The sequence below is a fragment of the Microcebus murinus genome, chromosome 1, assembly GCF_040939455.1.
Source record: "Microcebus murinus isolate Inina chromosome 1, M.murinus_Inina_mat1.0, whole genome shotgun sequence".
In the NCBI taxonomy this organism is placed as follows: Eukaryota; Metazoa; Chordata; class Mammalia; order Primates; family Cheirogaleidae; genus Microcebus; species Microcebus murinus.
In genome coordinates this window covers 79,446,202-79,459,794 of record NC_134104.1, presented here as the reverse complement: position 1 = coordinate 79,459,794, position 13,593 = coordinate 79,446,202, and the positions used below count along the sequence as shown (strand labels likewise).

Sequence of the window (13,593 nt, the reverse complement as noted above, 5' to 3'; positions counted from 1 at the left end):
CTTAATAACTGAGCAACCAGGGCAACTCCATCCTCTCTGTGGCTTAGTTTCATCACCTGTAAAATGGGATAATGCCTATCTTGCTGGGTTATTGTGAAGTGTCTAGTCGTGAGCCTGGAACTTAGTAGGTACTCAATAAGTGGCAGGCATTTTCATGTTTAAAAGAGACAAAAAAGAAGCCTAAAAAGCATGTTTAAAAGGCCTGGATACAGGCCTTCCATATTATTTCCACCTCCGATCATTGGAACACACTCCCTTATTTAATAGAGGCATGACTGTATTCGTGACGTGTAGAAGAGAAAGATGTTTTATTAATAATTTTGGTAACAGAAACCAAATGGTTGCAAGATCAGGAGGTATACACAACCTTGAACAAAATATTTTCAGGAACAAAACAACAAAATAATGTCCTTTAGGGAATCTATCTGCCTTGGAAAATAGGAATTTGTGACAACTTCGTTTGATCTGTGTGTACGTTTAACACCAAAAGGATTTAATGCTAGTATTTGATGCCAGTGACATTAACAGATTTACCAAAAAAGAGAGAAAAAGGTGATTTTCCTTGAGCCTTCCATCGACCAGGGTTCTAGTCCCTTTCACCCGTGAGGCCCTCAGATTTCCCCATTGTATATCAGAGGATCAAATAAAAAGATCTCTAATCCTAGTCCCAAACTCTAAGGTTCTGTGAATTCCTGGTCATGGGCTTTTGCCTTGGGATGTGGTGGGGGTCTTTGAGGCCAATAAACATACGACTCTGGTTTCTCCTTAGATTCCTTACACAGGATACATCTCCTTAACCTGTCTATACCTAAAACCTAGTTTCGAGTCAGCAGCCCTCGAGCGGTCTTGCCCCACTCCGCACCCGACACCGCCCTTTAGCGGGAACCCCAGGTAGCCCTGGAGGCCACCCGGAGAGTGGTAACTACATCTCCCAGAGTGCCCCGGGGCGGGGGACGCCCACCCGGATTGGCCAGGGGTCGGTGACGCTCAGTGTTTTGGCCCGGACGGTCACATGTTTCCTTTGTTGTGAGCTGCTGCAAAAACTGGTGGCTGGAGGAGAGGCCGGCGCAGGAGAGTGCGCTGCGCCGCCGGCCGCTGAGTGACCGCGGGGCCCGCCGCTACTGGCCGCTTCCAGCCTTTGCTGAGAGGTACCCGGGGATGACAGCTCTGGGACCGGTCGAAAGGCGAGGAACCGGCCGGAGCCTGAAACCTCGGGGGCGGAGGGGCGGCGAGGTCCGGTCCACGGGGGTGTCTGCGGGAGGGAAGCCAGCGGCGGCCGGCAAGACAGGGAGCCCGAAGAGAGACTGCAGCTGGGGCTGCAGGGCCGTATTCGGAGGCGAGGGGCCTCCAGGGATCACCTGGGGGTCTTCAACCCCGGCGCGACAGCGACAGTCCTGAGGGAAGGCACCACCGCCTCCTGACGCTACTGCCCCGGAACCGTGGCGCGGCTGGCGCGGCCTGCCGAGGGCGGAGTGGCAGAGGTGGCCGCCAGGGCCGGGGGTAGCAGCAGGCGCGGTTATCTCGCCGCCGTGGGACCGGGGGCAGCTGGGGGACGGGGCTGGGGAGACGGGCCCAGCTTGTTGCCAATGGGCTTCGAACAGGGCGCTGCTTTTTATGTCAGGGAGCGCCGAGAGTGTGACGATCTCCAATCCAGCCTTCGCGTTTGGTGGGGCGACCGTTGGCTCCTTTGGGAATGACTGACAGGGTCATGGTGGGGTCTGAGGAGCGCGGGCCAGAGAAGCCCCATTAAAGGGATTGCGAAATGTGCTCGGCACTGTCACCTGACCGTTACCCCCGCCCCCTGGGAGCCTTTGTTTACCGCGATCGCGACACCCGGCCTGCAGCAGCCGTCCCCGGGGAGGCGCGGCGGGCGGGGGAGCGGGCGTTCAGCCGGCCTAGTCCCCGCCTAACCTCCCCACCTTCCTACCACTCCAGGACTTGGTTTCTTAATTTAGTTCCTAACGTGCCTGCCCCCAAGTTCTGGACACCCTGGGGGAAGACTGTTAATGCGGCCGCGATTGGGCGCCTGCGGCGGCCTGCGGGCGGGACCCGACGGGCGGGCTCCGAGTTTTTATTGGCGGATGTCGTGTCGCTAGGTGGGCCTGCCCCGGCACTCTCCCCGCCCCCTTGAAGGTGATCTGGAGGACGCGCGGGAGCGCGCGCCCTGGCTGCTCGTGCGGCTGCAGCCCTTAGGGGAGCTAGGCGGCGCGCGCTCCGGCCGGGCAGCAGGCTGCGGGGAGCGTTCGCGGCCGCCGCCGCTGATGCCCGAGTGTGTGGGCAGTTCTGGGCACGCTGCGGCCTGCAGCCGCGGTCCGCCCTCCGAGCACCGGAAAATTTGCATCCTTTAAATGGTGTCGCGTTAGCTAACTGGGTGGTGCGAAGGAAGTCCTGTGTTTTGTTCTTGCCAGTTCTGCAAACAGGGTTTACATAGCTAAGTATAGACCATAAGGCCGCATTCTTAGGAAGCCTCACAGTCGCCCCTGAGGCTGTGACTATCCTCACGTGATTTCAGTAAATTTCAATAATTAATCACTTGCTCTTTCTAACGGTCGTCGTATTTGCGGCTACGTACTGTTTAGGGCCACCAGCTAAGAGATTGGTTTTTATTAGGTTCATAAAATATATTTAAAATTTGCCTGTTCTAGGCTACGATTTAAAAGTAGATTTCTACTTTTTAAAAAAGATAGTATGAGGATACTCTCCTAAAAGTTAAAGATTCTTCTATACTCTGGCTTAGATCAATTGTTTTCCTTGTTTGGGGGATTCTAGCTCACACTCTTTTATGTATTAATCCCGAGGTAATTCAAATTTTTTGAGAAGCGAATTGCAAAATGTGTCGTTTTAAAATTGTTGATTAAGGTGACAGTAATAAAATCTGCAAGATCAAACATTTTTAGCCATGGTATGTCGAAGATGGTTTTCCTAATCTCTTGAATTAATAGGGTACTTGGGTTTTATCAGATTTTCTGTAGATGTAGAAAGGTGGAGCTGCCCTGGGTGAAGCAGGAATTAAATATGAGCAGTTCTTATTGGTTATGCATTCTTAACATATTTTTAAACTTAAAGTGGAGATGGCTACACCAAAATGAGCAGCTCCTGCAATTGGAGCATTTGAAAGCATTTTAATGTATGTAAATAAGTATAAAATGGAACCCTCTAATGAATCTTTTAAAAAAATAAAACCATTACTCAGTAAAGACCTGCTTGTTCAAACAAAGCCAGGGGCTTAGTTTCTAAACAGGAAGAAGACATAATATTCTGAGTTAGGGCTGACTATTAGCTTTAACTTAAATTCGCCTGGCTTTTGTCCAAGTTGTTAAAACCTTAATGCTTTTTCAATAACTTTTTTTTAACTTCCTTGTTTTTCTGCCATTTCATTAAAACCCAAAGGTCAAGCCTGTGAAGAATAAATACTCTTTATCAAATAAGTCACTGCATTTATTTTTGTATATACTTTTACCTAGAAATTTGGAACATCTTTTTTCAATTTAGGAATTAACTATATAATGAAAAATGTAAATTTTAATTTACATTTAGATAAAATATCCTCACAAGTATATATGAACGATCCATTTTGTATGATTTTATTTCTATTGTGACTGACAACTACAGGGTATGTAACCACTTGACAGCTGTTGACATTTTAAAACCCCTGTTCTTTCTTATATTAAAAACACCATAGCTAAACTTTTTTCTTAATTAAAGAGTTTGTAATTCATCACCCAAGAGCTATAACTTTTCAAACTTCTTAAAGACTTAAAATTGATAGCTTTACTCTTTACTGAGGTTTCTAAAAGTTATTGCTGTAACTGATTTGAGTCACCACTAAGGTAAATAAAAGTCACTGACTTACAAGTGTTTTTATACATAGAGAAGTCATCTAGAATACTGGATCTCAAATTTGTTCAAGTGAGAGCACCTCGTGTCATCCTTGCAGATTTAATTCTAATTTTAAAAACTCCAAGCAATTTTGCTGACAGAAAACATAACTATATCATAAATCTATAGGCCTTTCAATTATTAAATAAAATAATGCCTTAAATACCCCAAAGAAACTACATATTCACAGGATAAAACCAAATGACATTATGTTTACATGTCAAGTCTGAGGAGAAGCATGAGTAGGCTTCATAGGGCAGCTCGATATGCCAGGTGTGATGTCTGATTAATTATTATTTTTTTAAGGGTTTGGGGAATATCAGTAGCAAAAGTTTTAAGGCAAGGAAAAGAAACACTTTGGAAAAATTCAATTTTTTTCCCCCTGAGGTTAGGAGGAAATAGTATTCCTTTTTAGATATAGAACCATATTGTTCAGTCTGACACATTATTTAACCTCTCCTAAATTTTTTTTATCACCAGATACCTCTTTTATTTCTCTTTCATTGATTAAAGTCATATTGCCCATCTGAGATTCTAGTAAACATGGAGTAATCACTAGTTGCTATAATTCTAGCCAAAGGAACTTGAGGTTTTAGGTGGTTTGTGTTATCTTATGGTGGGTAGAGTCTTGGTGGTAACATTAAGAAATTGGACATGTTGAAAATAGCTTGATACCTGGAATTTAAATATTATATTTGTAAAACATGGTTCAGGAACCACTGTTCCAGAGTAACATTTTAAATTGAAAATCTAGCAGTGCAAATTTGTAATTTAAAAAAGTGGTCATCAAATAAATAAACTAGATTTTGAGACAATTGGGGCAAAAATATCTGAAATGTATAAAAACTGCTTGGTTTTGCATAACTTGTTAAAAATAGTTTTCTGGTTATTTTAAAAATAAAGGATTAACCATGTTGCAATTTTTTTTTTTTTTGGCTTGCCTTTTTTTGAGTTACTATATATGTTTAAAGATAAACTTCTTGGTTAAACTTTCTTGTCTCTGTTGTTGTTCTTCATTGAAGGTTAAATTTGAGAAAATGGAGTAATGTAGACCCTAGCATGTGGCAATTCACTACTACAAGTGAAGGGGCCATGCTAGTCAGGATGTTCTTGGTTTTCTTTGTTTTCTGGTATTCATTAGTCTTTAGAAGCCCCTCATTAATCCATACCATCTTTAAGGCTGATAGTAACCTCTTTGTATAGGAGTTCTACATTCTAAAGGAAAAACAATCTTGTTACACTACAGTTATCCTGTAGATCAATTCTGATACTATACATCTCCTTCAGACTTTGTGCCCTGGCCTCTGTCCCTTGCCCTTACCTGTTTGGTAAGTATTACCTAAAACTCCTGCAGGAAATGCCCAGGTGAATTGCCTTGCCCTTTCTACTCTGTAAGGTATAATTCTAGACCAGATCAGTCATGAGAGGCTCTATTTTCAATTTGCACCTGTGTTTCCTACTAGAGAAACGCTGAGAATTTGAATCTATTTTAGTATCAATCTTGGAGTTCTTGTTTGTTTCTAATCTTGGCCAACCCCACAGAGTCTAAAATTGGATCTGAATCCAATTATTTGTAACCCCAATGCCAGACAAAAACTAGGCTTTCTATAAACGTTTCTTGAATTGCCCTGAATGCCTACATTGGCTTAGGATCTTATTTATCCATTGGGAATGAACACTTACTTAGCTAGGGCTAACAATCCCCTAATTTGACCTAGTTGCAATATTCCTTACCTACAGTACACATAGTTAGATTGATTTCTGAAAATAAGGAAACACAAAAGATAACATTCACCTCATAATCATCACACAATCTGGGTATAGAGATGTGTGTGTGTATACATGTAAAAAAAAATCAGTTGGTAATTTATATTTGGTTTTGGGATCAACTTCTGAATTTGCTTAAATTTGTTAAGAATTTATGAGTTCTATTTAAAGATATCTGGGCCAGAAACTAGAACCACTTGTGTTTAAATGTTTTGCTATTCTGTGCACAGCTCAAAGTTTGGGTCTTTTCTCTTAAGCATTCCTCTCCTCCTCTTCCACCAAACAAAAGGAATTGTGCTGAATTAGCTGGTTTCTATAGGAATTAAGTCTATAAGGTTCAACAAAGCAGTGAAATATATTTATATATTAAAATATAGAAATTATTTGACAAGCTTGAGATTCTATATAGAAAATCTAGATAACTAAGGATTTTAAGAAATGGATTTTTTTCCCCAAATTACCTAGAATTCTTGAGATTTTTCTCAAATTAATTTCTTTGTTATATAATACATAGTGACTAAACTGTTTACTTCTGATAGAACAACTCTTAGAATTATTAATGGCCCAAAACCCAGATAAAGCATTGGTTTCTAGACCCTCTTCAAATATCCAATGCAGACTTATCACAGGGTATATATTTTTCGTCTCAGTTCCACCATTAGCTTTCTGTTGACATTAATATTTGTTGGCTCTTTTTTCACTCAAATCTTACTACAGGATAAAATTGTCAAATAAGGAAGATGATAAGGAAATTTATCTGTATGTAAAAGAGCATAAAATTATTAATTTGCTTTAAAAAGGTGTTATTCATTAATGATTTTTATACAAAAGTGAACTTCTAGTCAGAAACTAGAATTTACTAAAAACTTTGTTCAACATACTAGTAAATTAATGCTAACTATACATGAATTGATTAGTATCTGATTTATATGTTGCTATTCTCTATTTTAGGTGTGGAAATTAAAGCAACACAAATTTTGACTGGGGCTTTGGTCAACAAATGCTAAAAAGGTATATTTATTTATATACTATGTAAACATTGTTATTAGAGGATTTAAACTATTTTCTTTTCTTTAACCAAGGGTCACTTATGCCAATCAGAGTAATGAGAACAATTCTATCCTTAAGATCATAAAAGAAGGCAGTGTCACAATCTTTTCTGTTACTCAATACTTACCCACTCCTTTCTCGTCCTTCCTGAGGGCCTCAATCCCTCTTCTGCATTTTTCTACAGTCTTTGAAATACCAGAATAGGTTATCTCCACTCATTTTTCTGGGACATAGGCCAAAAGCATGTAATTTTAAATCTACTTAGCAATCACAAACTAAGTCTACAATAGTAGTGAGTTCTGCAGTTGGAAATAAACCCTAATGTACTCCTTAATTAGAAGACTCTTTCTGTTAAGAAAGGTTATTCTTTTCAAGTGAAAGTATAGCTCCAGGAATAAATTTCCTGGAGAAATGAGGGAGAAAAACAAGGGGATATGAACTTTTCCAGACAAATCCTGTATTCTGGCAGCCAGCTGTTAAGATGATAGTCTGATCACACTTGTATACACTAACTCATCTAGATATAACTTTCACTCATTATATTTCTTTAGAATGAACATTTTCCTGCTTGTTTTGTCTAGAGGTACCTACTTAGTTGCTTACTTTTTCCTGATGCAATAATTATGCTTTGATATTTACAAAGTGTTTAGAAGGATCCAGTCTGTAATTTTGTGTTCTGTTTGCTTGATTATGTATGAGTTCATTTATAATCAATTTTGAACCTATATTAGATACTGTACTTTGAGATATGATTAAATTTTCTTTATATTTTTAACCATTACTGGTTAAAATATAATATTATATAAAATGGGAAGGCAAAAGCTAATACATTACATCTAGAATCCCAAAAGATACACTTTGATGCATTTTGGAATTCTGAGATACCCCTGTACAAATCATTATCCTGTCATAAATAGGAAGAGTTTATATTTGATCCTGTTGAGGAGACTAGCTACTGGGTGAGGTCTCAGAAAGTCTAGAGAAAGTGAAGCTGTCCAAAAAGCCAAGAGGCAGCAGGTCAAAGCTGCTTGGAGAGCTCTGTGATGCGTGGAGAGATCTGTGAGATAATCTCTCGTGTACAAAGCAGTAAACAAGTATCTTGTAGCTTTTGAAGACTGTGTAATACTAGGTGATTTTATAGGTGTTCTAATCCAAGATTTTCAGTATTTCACTGGGTAAAAGTAGTAGAGAGGAAGACCTCTATTGTCAGTCAACAAATCAAGAAACCAACTATGAGAATAAGGGGCAGAAAATAGCATAAAAAGACAGGCCCTTAACTCATAACGTTTAATCAGACTTTCATTAGTATTTAATATGCTATCCCCAAATTTATCTAACAAATCCTAGATACAGTGAGATCATTGGATTCAGAAAGCAGAATGTATTTTCATATATACTTTTTCGTACTTGTCGATTTTAGCCAAAGGGAAATTCTTAGTTCTTGCAGTATGCTATTTTGTTTTGCATTCTGAACACTTGCATTTAAACATTGAGAAAATGAAAATGTATGGAGGAAGAAGGCTTAAGATTTTTGTTGTTGGCCGGGCACGGTGGCTCAGACCTATAATCCTAGCACTCTGGGAGGCCGAGGAGGACAGATTGCTCGAGGTCAAGAGTGCGAAACCAGCCTGAGCAAGAGTAAGACCCCGTCTCTACTAAATATAGAAAGAAATTAATTGGCCAACTAATATCTATAGAAAAAATTAGCCGGGCATGGTGGTGCATGCCCGTAGTCCCTCAGGAGGAAGGAGTCTACTTGGGAGGCTGAGGCAGTAGGATCGCGTGAGCCCAGGAGTTTGAGGTTGCTGTGAGCTAGACTGACACCACGGCACTCACTCTAGCCTGGACAACAAAGCAAGACTCTGTCTCAAAAAAAAAAAAAAGATTTTTGTTGTTGTTAATACTAGTAATTAGATCACTAGTCAAAGTATAGTCAAATATTATAGCTTGTGTGAATTTTTTGAACCTGAACTTTGAACTTTATATAGTTTTAACAACAAAAAACTGACATTCAGGCACAGTAGTGGTCTGTCTTGCTATGGGGGATAGATTTCTGTGTATTAGGATTAGGAATATAGTCAAATTTTGTGTCTAACACTATTCCGACTTTACAGTCAGTAATATGAAACCCAATTGTATAAAAGGGGAAATGGAAGGTTATTAGTAATCCACAAAGTATATAGTATCCTTTCAGCTGGGAGCTTAAGGAATACTATGGCAAATTACCCCTACTGTTCTAATTTATCAGTTTTTATTAAAATAAAAGAAGGCTCTGTACCCTATATTAATTGTTTGATTTTGTTGTAGTGTTTACATCAAAATGAAGTTATGTAATTTGAATACTGGATTTTTTACATATTGAAATTTTTTTTTTTTTTTACTTTTAGCCACATAAAGAAGATCCCCAACAGTCATTTCTCAACAATTATATAGTCAACTGATGTAACAATGGTACTAATATTGGGACGCAGACTAAACAGAGAGGATCTTGGGGTGCGTGATTCCCCAGCCACTAAGCGTAAAGTTTTTGAAATGGACCCTAAATCTCTGATAGGTCATGAGTTTTTTGACTTCTCTTCAGGATCATCCCATGCTGAAAACATACTCCAGATATTTAATGAATTCCGAGATAGCCGCTTGTTCACAGATGTTATCATTTGTGTGGAAGGAAAAGAATTTCCTTGCCACCGAGCTGTTCTCTCAGCCTGTAGTAGCTACTTCAGAGCTATGTTTTGTAATGATCACAGGGAAAGCCGAGAAATGTTGGTTGAGATCAATGGTATTTTAGCTGAAGCTATGGAATGTTTTTTGCAGTATGTTTATACTGGAAAGGTGAAGATCACTACAGAGAATGTACAATATCTCTTTGAAACATCAAGCCTCTTTCAGATTAGTGTTCTCCGTGATGCATGTGCCAAGTTCTTGGAGGAGCAACTTGATCCTTGTAATTGCTTAGGAATCCAGCGCTTTGCTGATACTCATTCACTCAAAACACTCTTCACAAAATGCAAAACTTTTGCATTACAGACTTTTGAGGATGTGTCCCAGCATGAAGAATTTCTTGAGCTTGACAAAGATGAACTTATTGATTATATTTGTAGTGATGAACTTGTAATTGGTAAAGAGGAGATGGTTTTTGAAGCCGTCATGCGTTGGGTCTATCGTGCTGTCGATCTAAGAAGACCACTGTTACATGAGCTCCTGACACATGTGAGACTTCCTCTGTTGCATCCCAACTACTTTGTTCAAACAGTTGAGGTGGACCAATTGATCCAGAATTCTCCTGAGTGTTATCAGTTATTGCATGAAGCAAGACGGTACCATATACTTGGGAATGAAATGATGTCCCCAAGGACTAGGCCACGCAGGTGAGAAGACTGTTTTCAAACATTAACAGAAGTTTTTGTTTTTAAAATGTATTTAAACCTCCTGAATGCAATCTCAGTATAGTCATTTATATGTATAGTCTACATATGGCTTTATATAATGTTAGATTTATTTTGGATTATGAAAATCATTAGAATGTCTCTCCTAATGAAGACTAGATTCCATAATAGCATTTATTGAGCTATTGGTAGGTCTTCTGAGCTGTCGGAGGATGTTGGAAAGGATCTTTGCAACAGTGTGTGCCTCAGTACATTTCTACTAGTTTCTCTTAAGCTTTGTAGGGCCTCAGACCATTCTATTTTTCTTTCCAAGAGTTCTTTGGATATAGGGTAGCTAAATACTATAATGGGATCTCTTGGACTGCCTCTACTTATAAAAAGAACAATTTGTACATTCATAGACTGGCCTTTTTCCTAACAGAGAACATGAAATACAGAGGTGGAGCAAATAAGCTGATATACATTGAATTCTCAGATGTAAAATCTGGGCCCCAAATCTTTTTTAATTGCCACAGTTACTATATTTAATGTCAGTCTCAATTTTTTAACCTTTTTATGATTATGAAAATTACATCTTCATCATAGAGAATTTGGAAAATTTATGTTTCAGGGGTGAAGTGCAATTAAGTGTCCTATTTGCAATATTTGCAAATACTGCATATTTGCAATACGATAGGATACTTACAATAGATTATTTTTATAAAACACCTATAGATTTTAATTCATGAGCTATAGAAAAATAATAATGGAAGGAACACTATTAAACATTTTATTGTGCATAAGAAAGAAATGCCTATTGTGAGACATATTAAAATATTAAAAAGATATAAAAATATTAAAAAGAATCTTTTAAATATTTTTCTAAACAAAGTTAACATTGATATCGGTTATTATTGTGGTAAAAAAGATAAAATTTGCCATCTTAACCATTTTTAATTGTATAGTTCAGTAGTGTTAAGTATATTCACATTGTTGTGAAACTGGTATTTAGTTTTATTTTTCCATACATTTCCATTTTTCTATAAATTTACTATACTATAGGCCACAAACCACATTTTTAGCTTCAATTTTGAGTATCACTGTTTTGGAGTGTGATTAAAATTCAGCATATTGTGAGACAGGTTGCTTTTTAAATCTGTACTAGTTTGGATATAGCAGGATTTAATCTGTTTCCTCATATGTAAAATGAGAATGATAATAGTGTTTACATCACAGGTTTTGCTACTGAAACTATTAAATGAGGTAATTCTTAAGAACCCAGCAGAATACTTGGTACATTGAAAGTGTTTAATACTTATTATTTATATAGTATAATGTAGGCCTGACTCAATTTAAGAAAACTCCAGTACTTGAAAGTCTGAACTTTTTATAAATTAAATACAATATTGGGTAACCATTATTACAAAAAATTAACATAATATTTCTTAGTATTAGGGTGAGAGTACATTTTTTCTTCAAACTTTTTTTATAAATATGCTGCTGCTTTTAAAGTTTTTTTTTTTTTTTTTAAGACCATTCAGACATTTGGGCTGAACTTGAGAATGTGGAAAAACCAAAGTTCCTGAATGTATTAAGAAAGCTAAATATCTTCAGGGCTGTGTATTAGCTATTCTGGAACTATTATGGACATATAGTATCCCTCCAGAGGAAAAATCACTCATGTTTCCAAGCAGAATACCCTGGGTAGCAGGCAGAATGGTCTGGGGTCAGATGGGGCTAATAATATACATCATAAGAATACAACAATAAGAATCAAGGATTATAAGTTATGAAATCAAAAAAGTAATTTATTATTAATATTATTTATAAAGATATGATGTGGGCCGGGTGTGGTGGTTCACACCTATAATTCTAGCACTCTGGGAAGCCAAGGCGGGAGGATCACTCAAGGTCAGGAGTTCGAGACTAGCCTAAGCAAGAGTGAGACCCTGTCTCTACTAAAAATAAAATTAGCTGGACAACTAAAAATATATAGAGAAAAAATTAGCCAGGCATGGTGGCGCGTGCCTGTAGTCCCAGCTAATCAGGAGGCTGAGGCAGAAGTATTGCTTGAGCCCAGGAGTTTGAGGTTGCTGTGAGCCAGGCTGATGCCACGACACAAAGTGAGACTGTCTCAAAAAAAAAAAAAAAAGACATGACCTGATTGAAGATTATAACCTAAGAGTCCTATCACTCCTTTAAAGAAATACTTTTCCTAGTTTACTTAATTATTTGATTTCTAAAAATGTATTTTACATCTAATTTTTAAGAGAACCAATCTATTTCATACAGTGGATTTATATATATGATTGCATATATATATATGTGATTGCAATACCACCTTTCTTTAGGAGACAAATAGAAAAAAACAAACTATAGTTATACTTAATTTACAGACTATTATAAATATAATAGCAGATATATATTTTATGTGGGCATTACATGAGGAATGTAAAAAGGAATTTTTATTTTACAACTCTGCCATCACCATCTATCCCTTACATTCTGTCTTTCACTTATCTGTTACTGCATGTTAGCATTAATCACTAGGAATTTAATTATCTGAACAATGTGCATTATTTGTACAGGTTCTCATCTTTCTGAGAAACTCCAGCTTCTTTCTTTGAAAGAGGAATGATGTCTCCACTTCTTCAACAGCAGTTCATTCCTCTGACTTCTGCTCCAGTAACTCTACTGAAACTCCTCTCAATCAAGTTATCACTGACCTTCTACATATTATTTGCTAGCCTCTTTTCAGTCTTTACCCAGCTTGAGCTCAGGATTTGACATCGTTAATTACTTTATCCATCTTGAAACTCTCTTTTCCATTGGTTTCTGGAATATCATTCATCTCATGGTTCCCCTATTTCTCCAGCTGTTCTTCTTCAATTTGATGGTTCTTACTCCTGTATGTAGTCTTTGAAATGTTGGTTATCTGTCTAGTTCACATCTCTCTGTCTTGCCTTATATACTTTCCTAGGTGATAGCATCTCTCCTTTATTCTTATGGTTCTAATTACCATTCATGCTATTAACTACCTAGACTTTTCTCTTTCATTATTTCTTTTTTATTTTATCTATATATTTCTTTTACAATTTTTATATTTTTACTTGATTGTACATCTTTAAAAAATAACAGGCAAAATAACTTTATCACTTAAAGTTAATAATATTATGAATAATATGAATAATAATTCATATTATTTAATCTCCAATCCATATTTAAATTTCCCCAGTATTCCAAACTGCCCTTTAATGAACCAGGATCCAAACCAGGATCACTCATTACATGTGGTTATTTCCATAAAGTCTGTTTTATTTCAAAACAGTTTCTTTTTCATGATTCTGACTTGTTGATGGGAAAGTTGTCCAGAAATATATTCCACCTTCTGGATTAGTCTGGTTGTTTCCTTACGGTGTCATTTAGCTGTCTCCTGGAAACTGGAAGTTGGCTCTTCAAGCTTTGGCTTAATGTATGCAAGTTAAATAATAATGGCCAGAATTCATCCTACATAATATGTACATTATATTTC

General features: G+C 37.8%; 1 protein-coding gene across 3 annotated transcripts in view; it reads left to right on the top strand.

Moving 5' to 3' along the window:
- Window positions 1-1,014: 1,014 nt before the first annotated feature.
- KLHL24 (kelch like family member 24) overlaps window positions 1,015-13,593 on the top strand; it is a 41,420-nt gene continuing 28,841 nt past the window's right edge. Inside the window, exons 1-3 of one of the 3 annotated variants that reach the window (XM_012736947.3) lie at window positions 1,015-1,148; window positions 6,598-6,657; window positions 9,084-10,064. In XM_012736947.3, coding sequence (XP_012592401.2) covers window positions 9,145-10,064 — 920 coding nt within the window. In that variant the 5' untranslated portion in view covers window positions 1,015-1,148; window positions 6,598-6,657; window positions 9,084-9,144. Of the gene's footprint in view, window positions 1,185-6,597; window positions 6,658-9,083; window positions 10,065-12,434; window positions 12,776-13,593 lie in introns of those variants that run through there. The other 2 variants (XM_076003606.1, XM_076003607.1) reach the window with 2 other exon arrangements.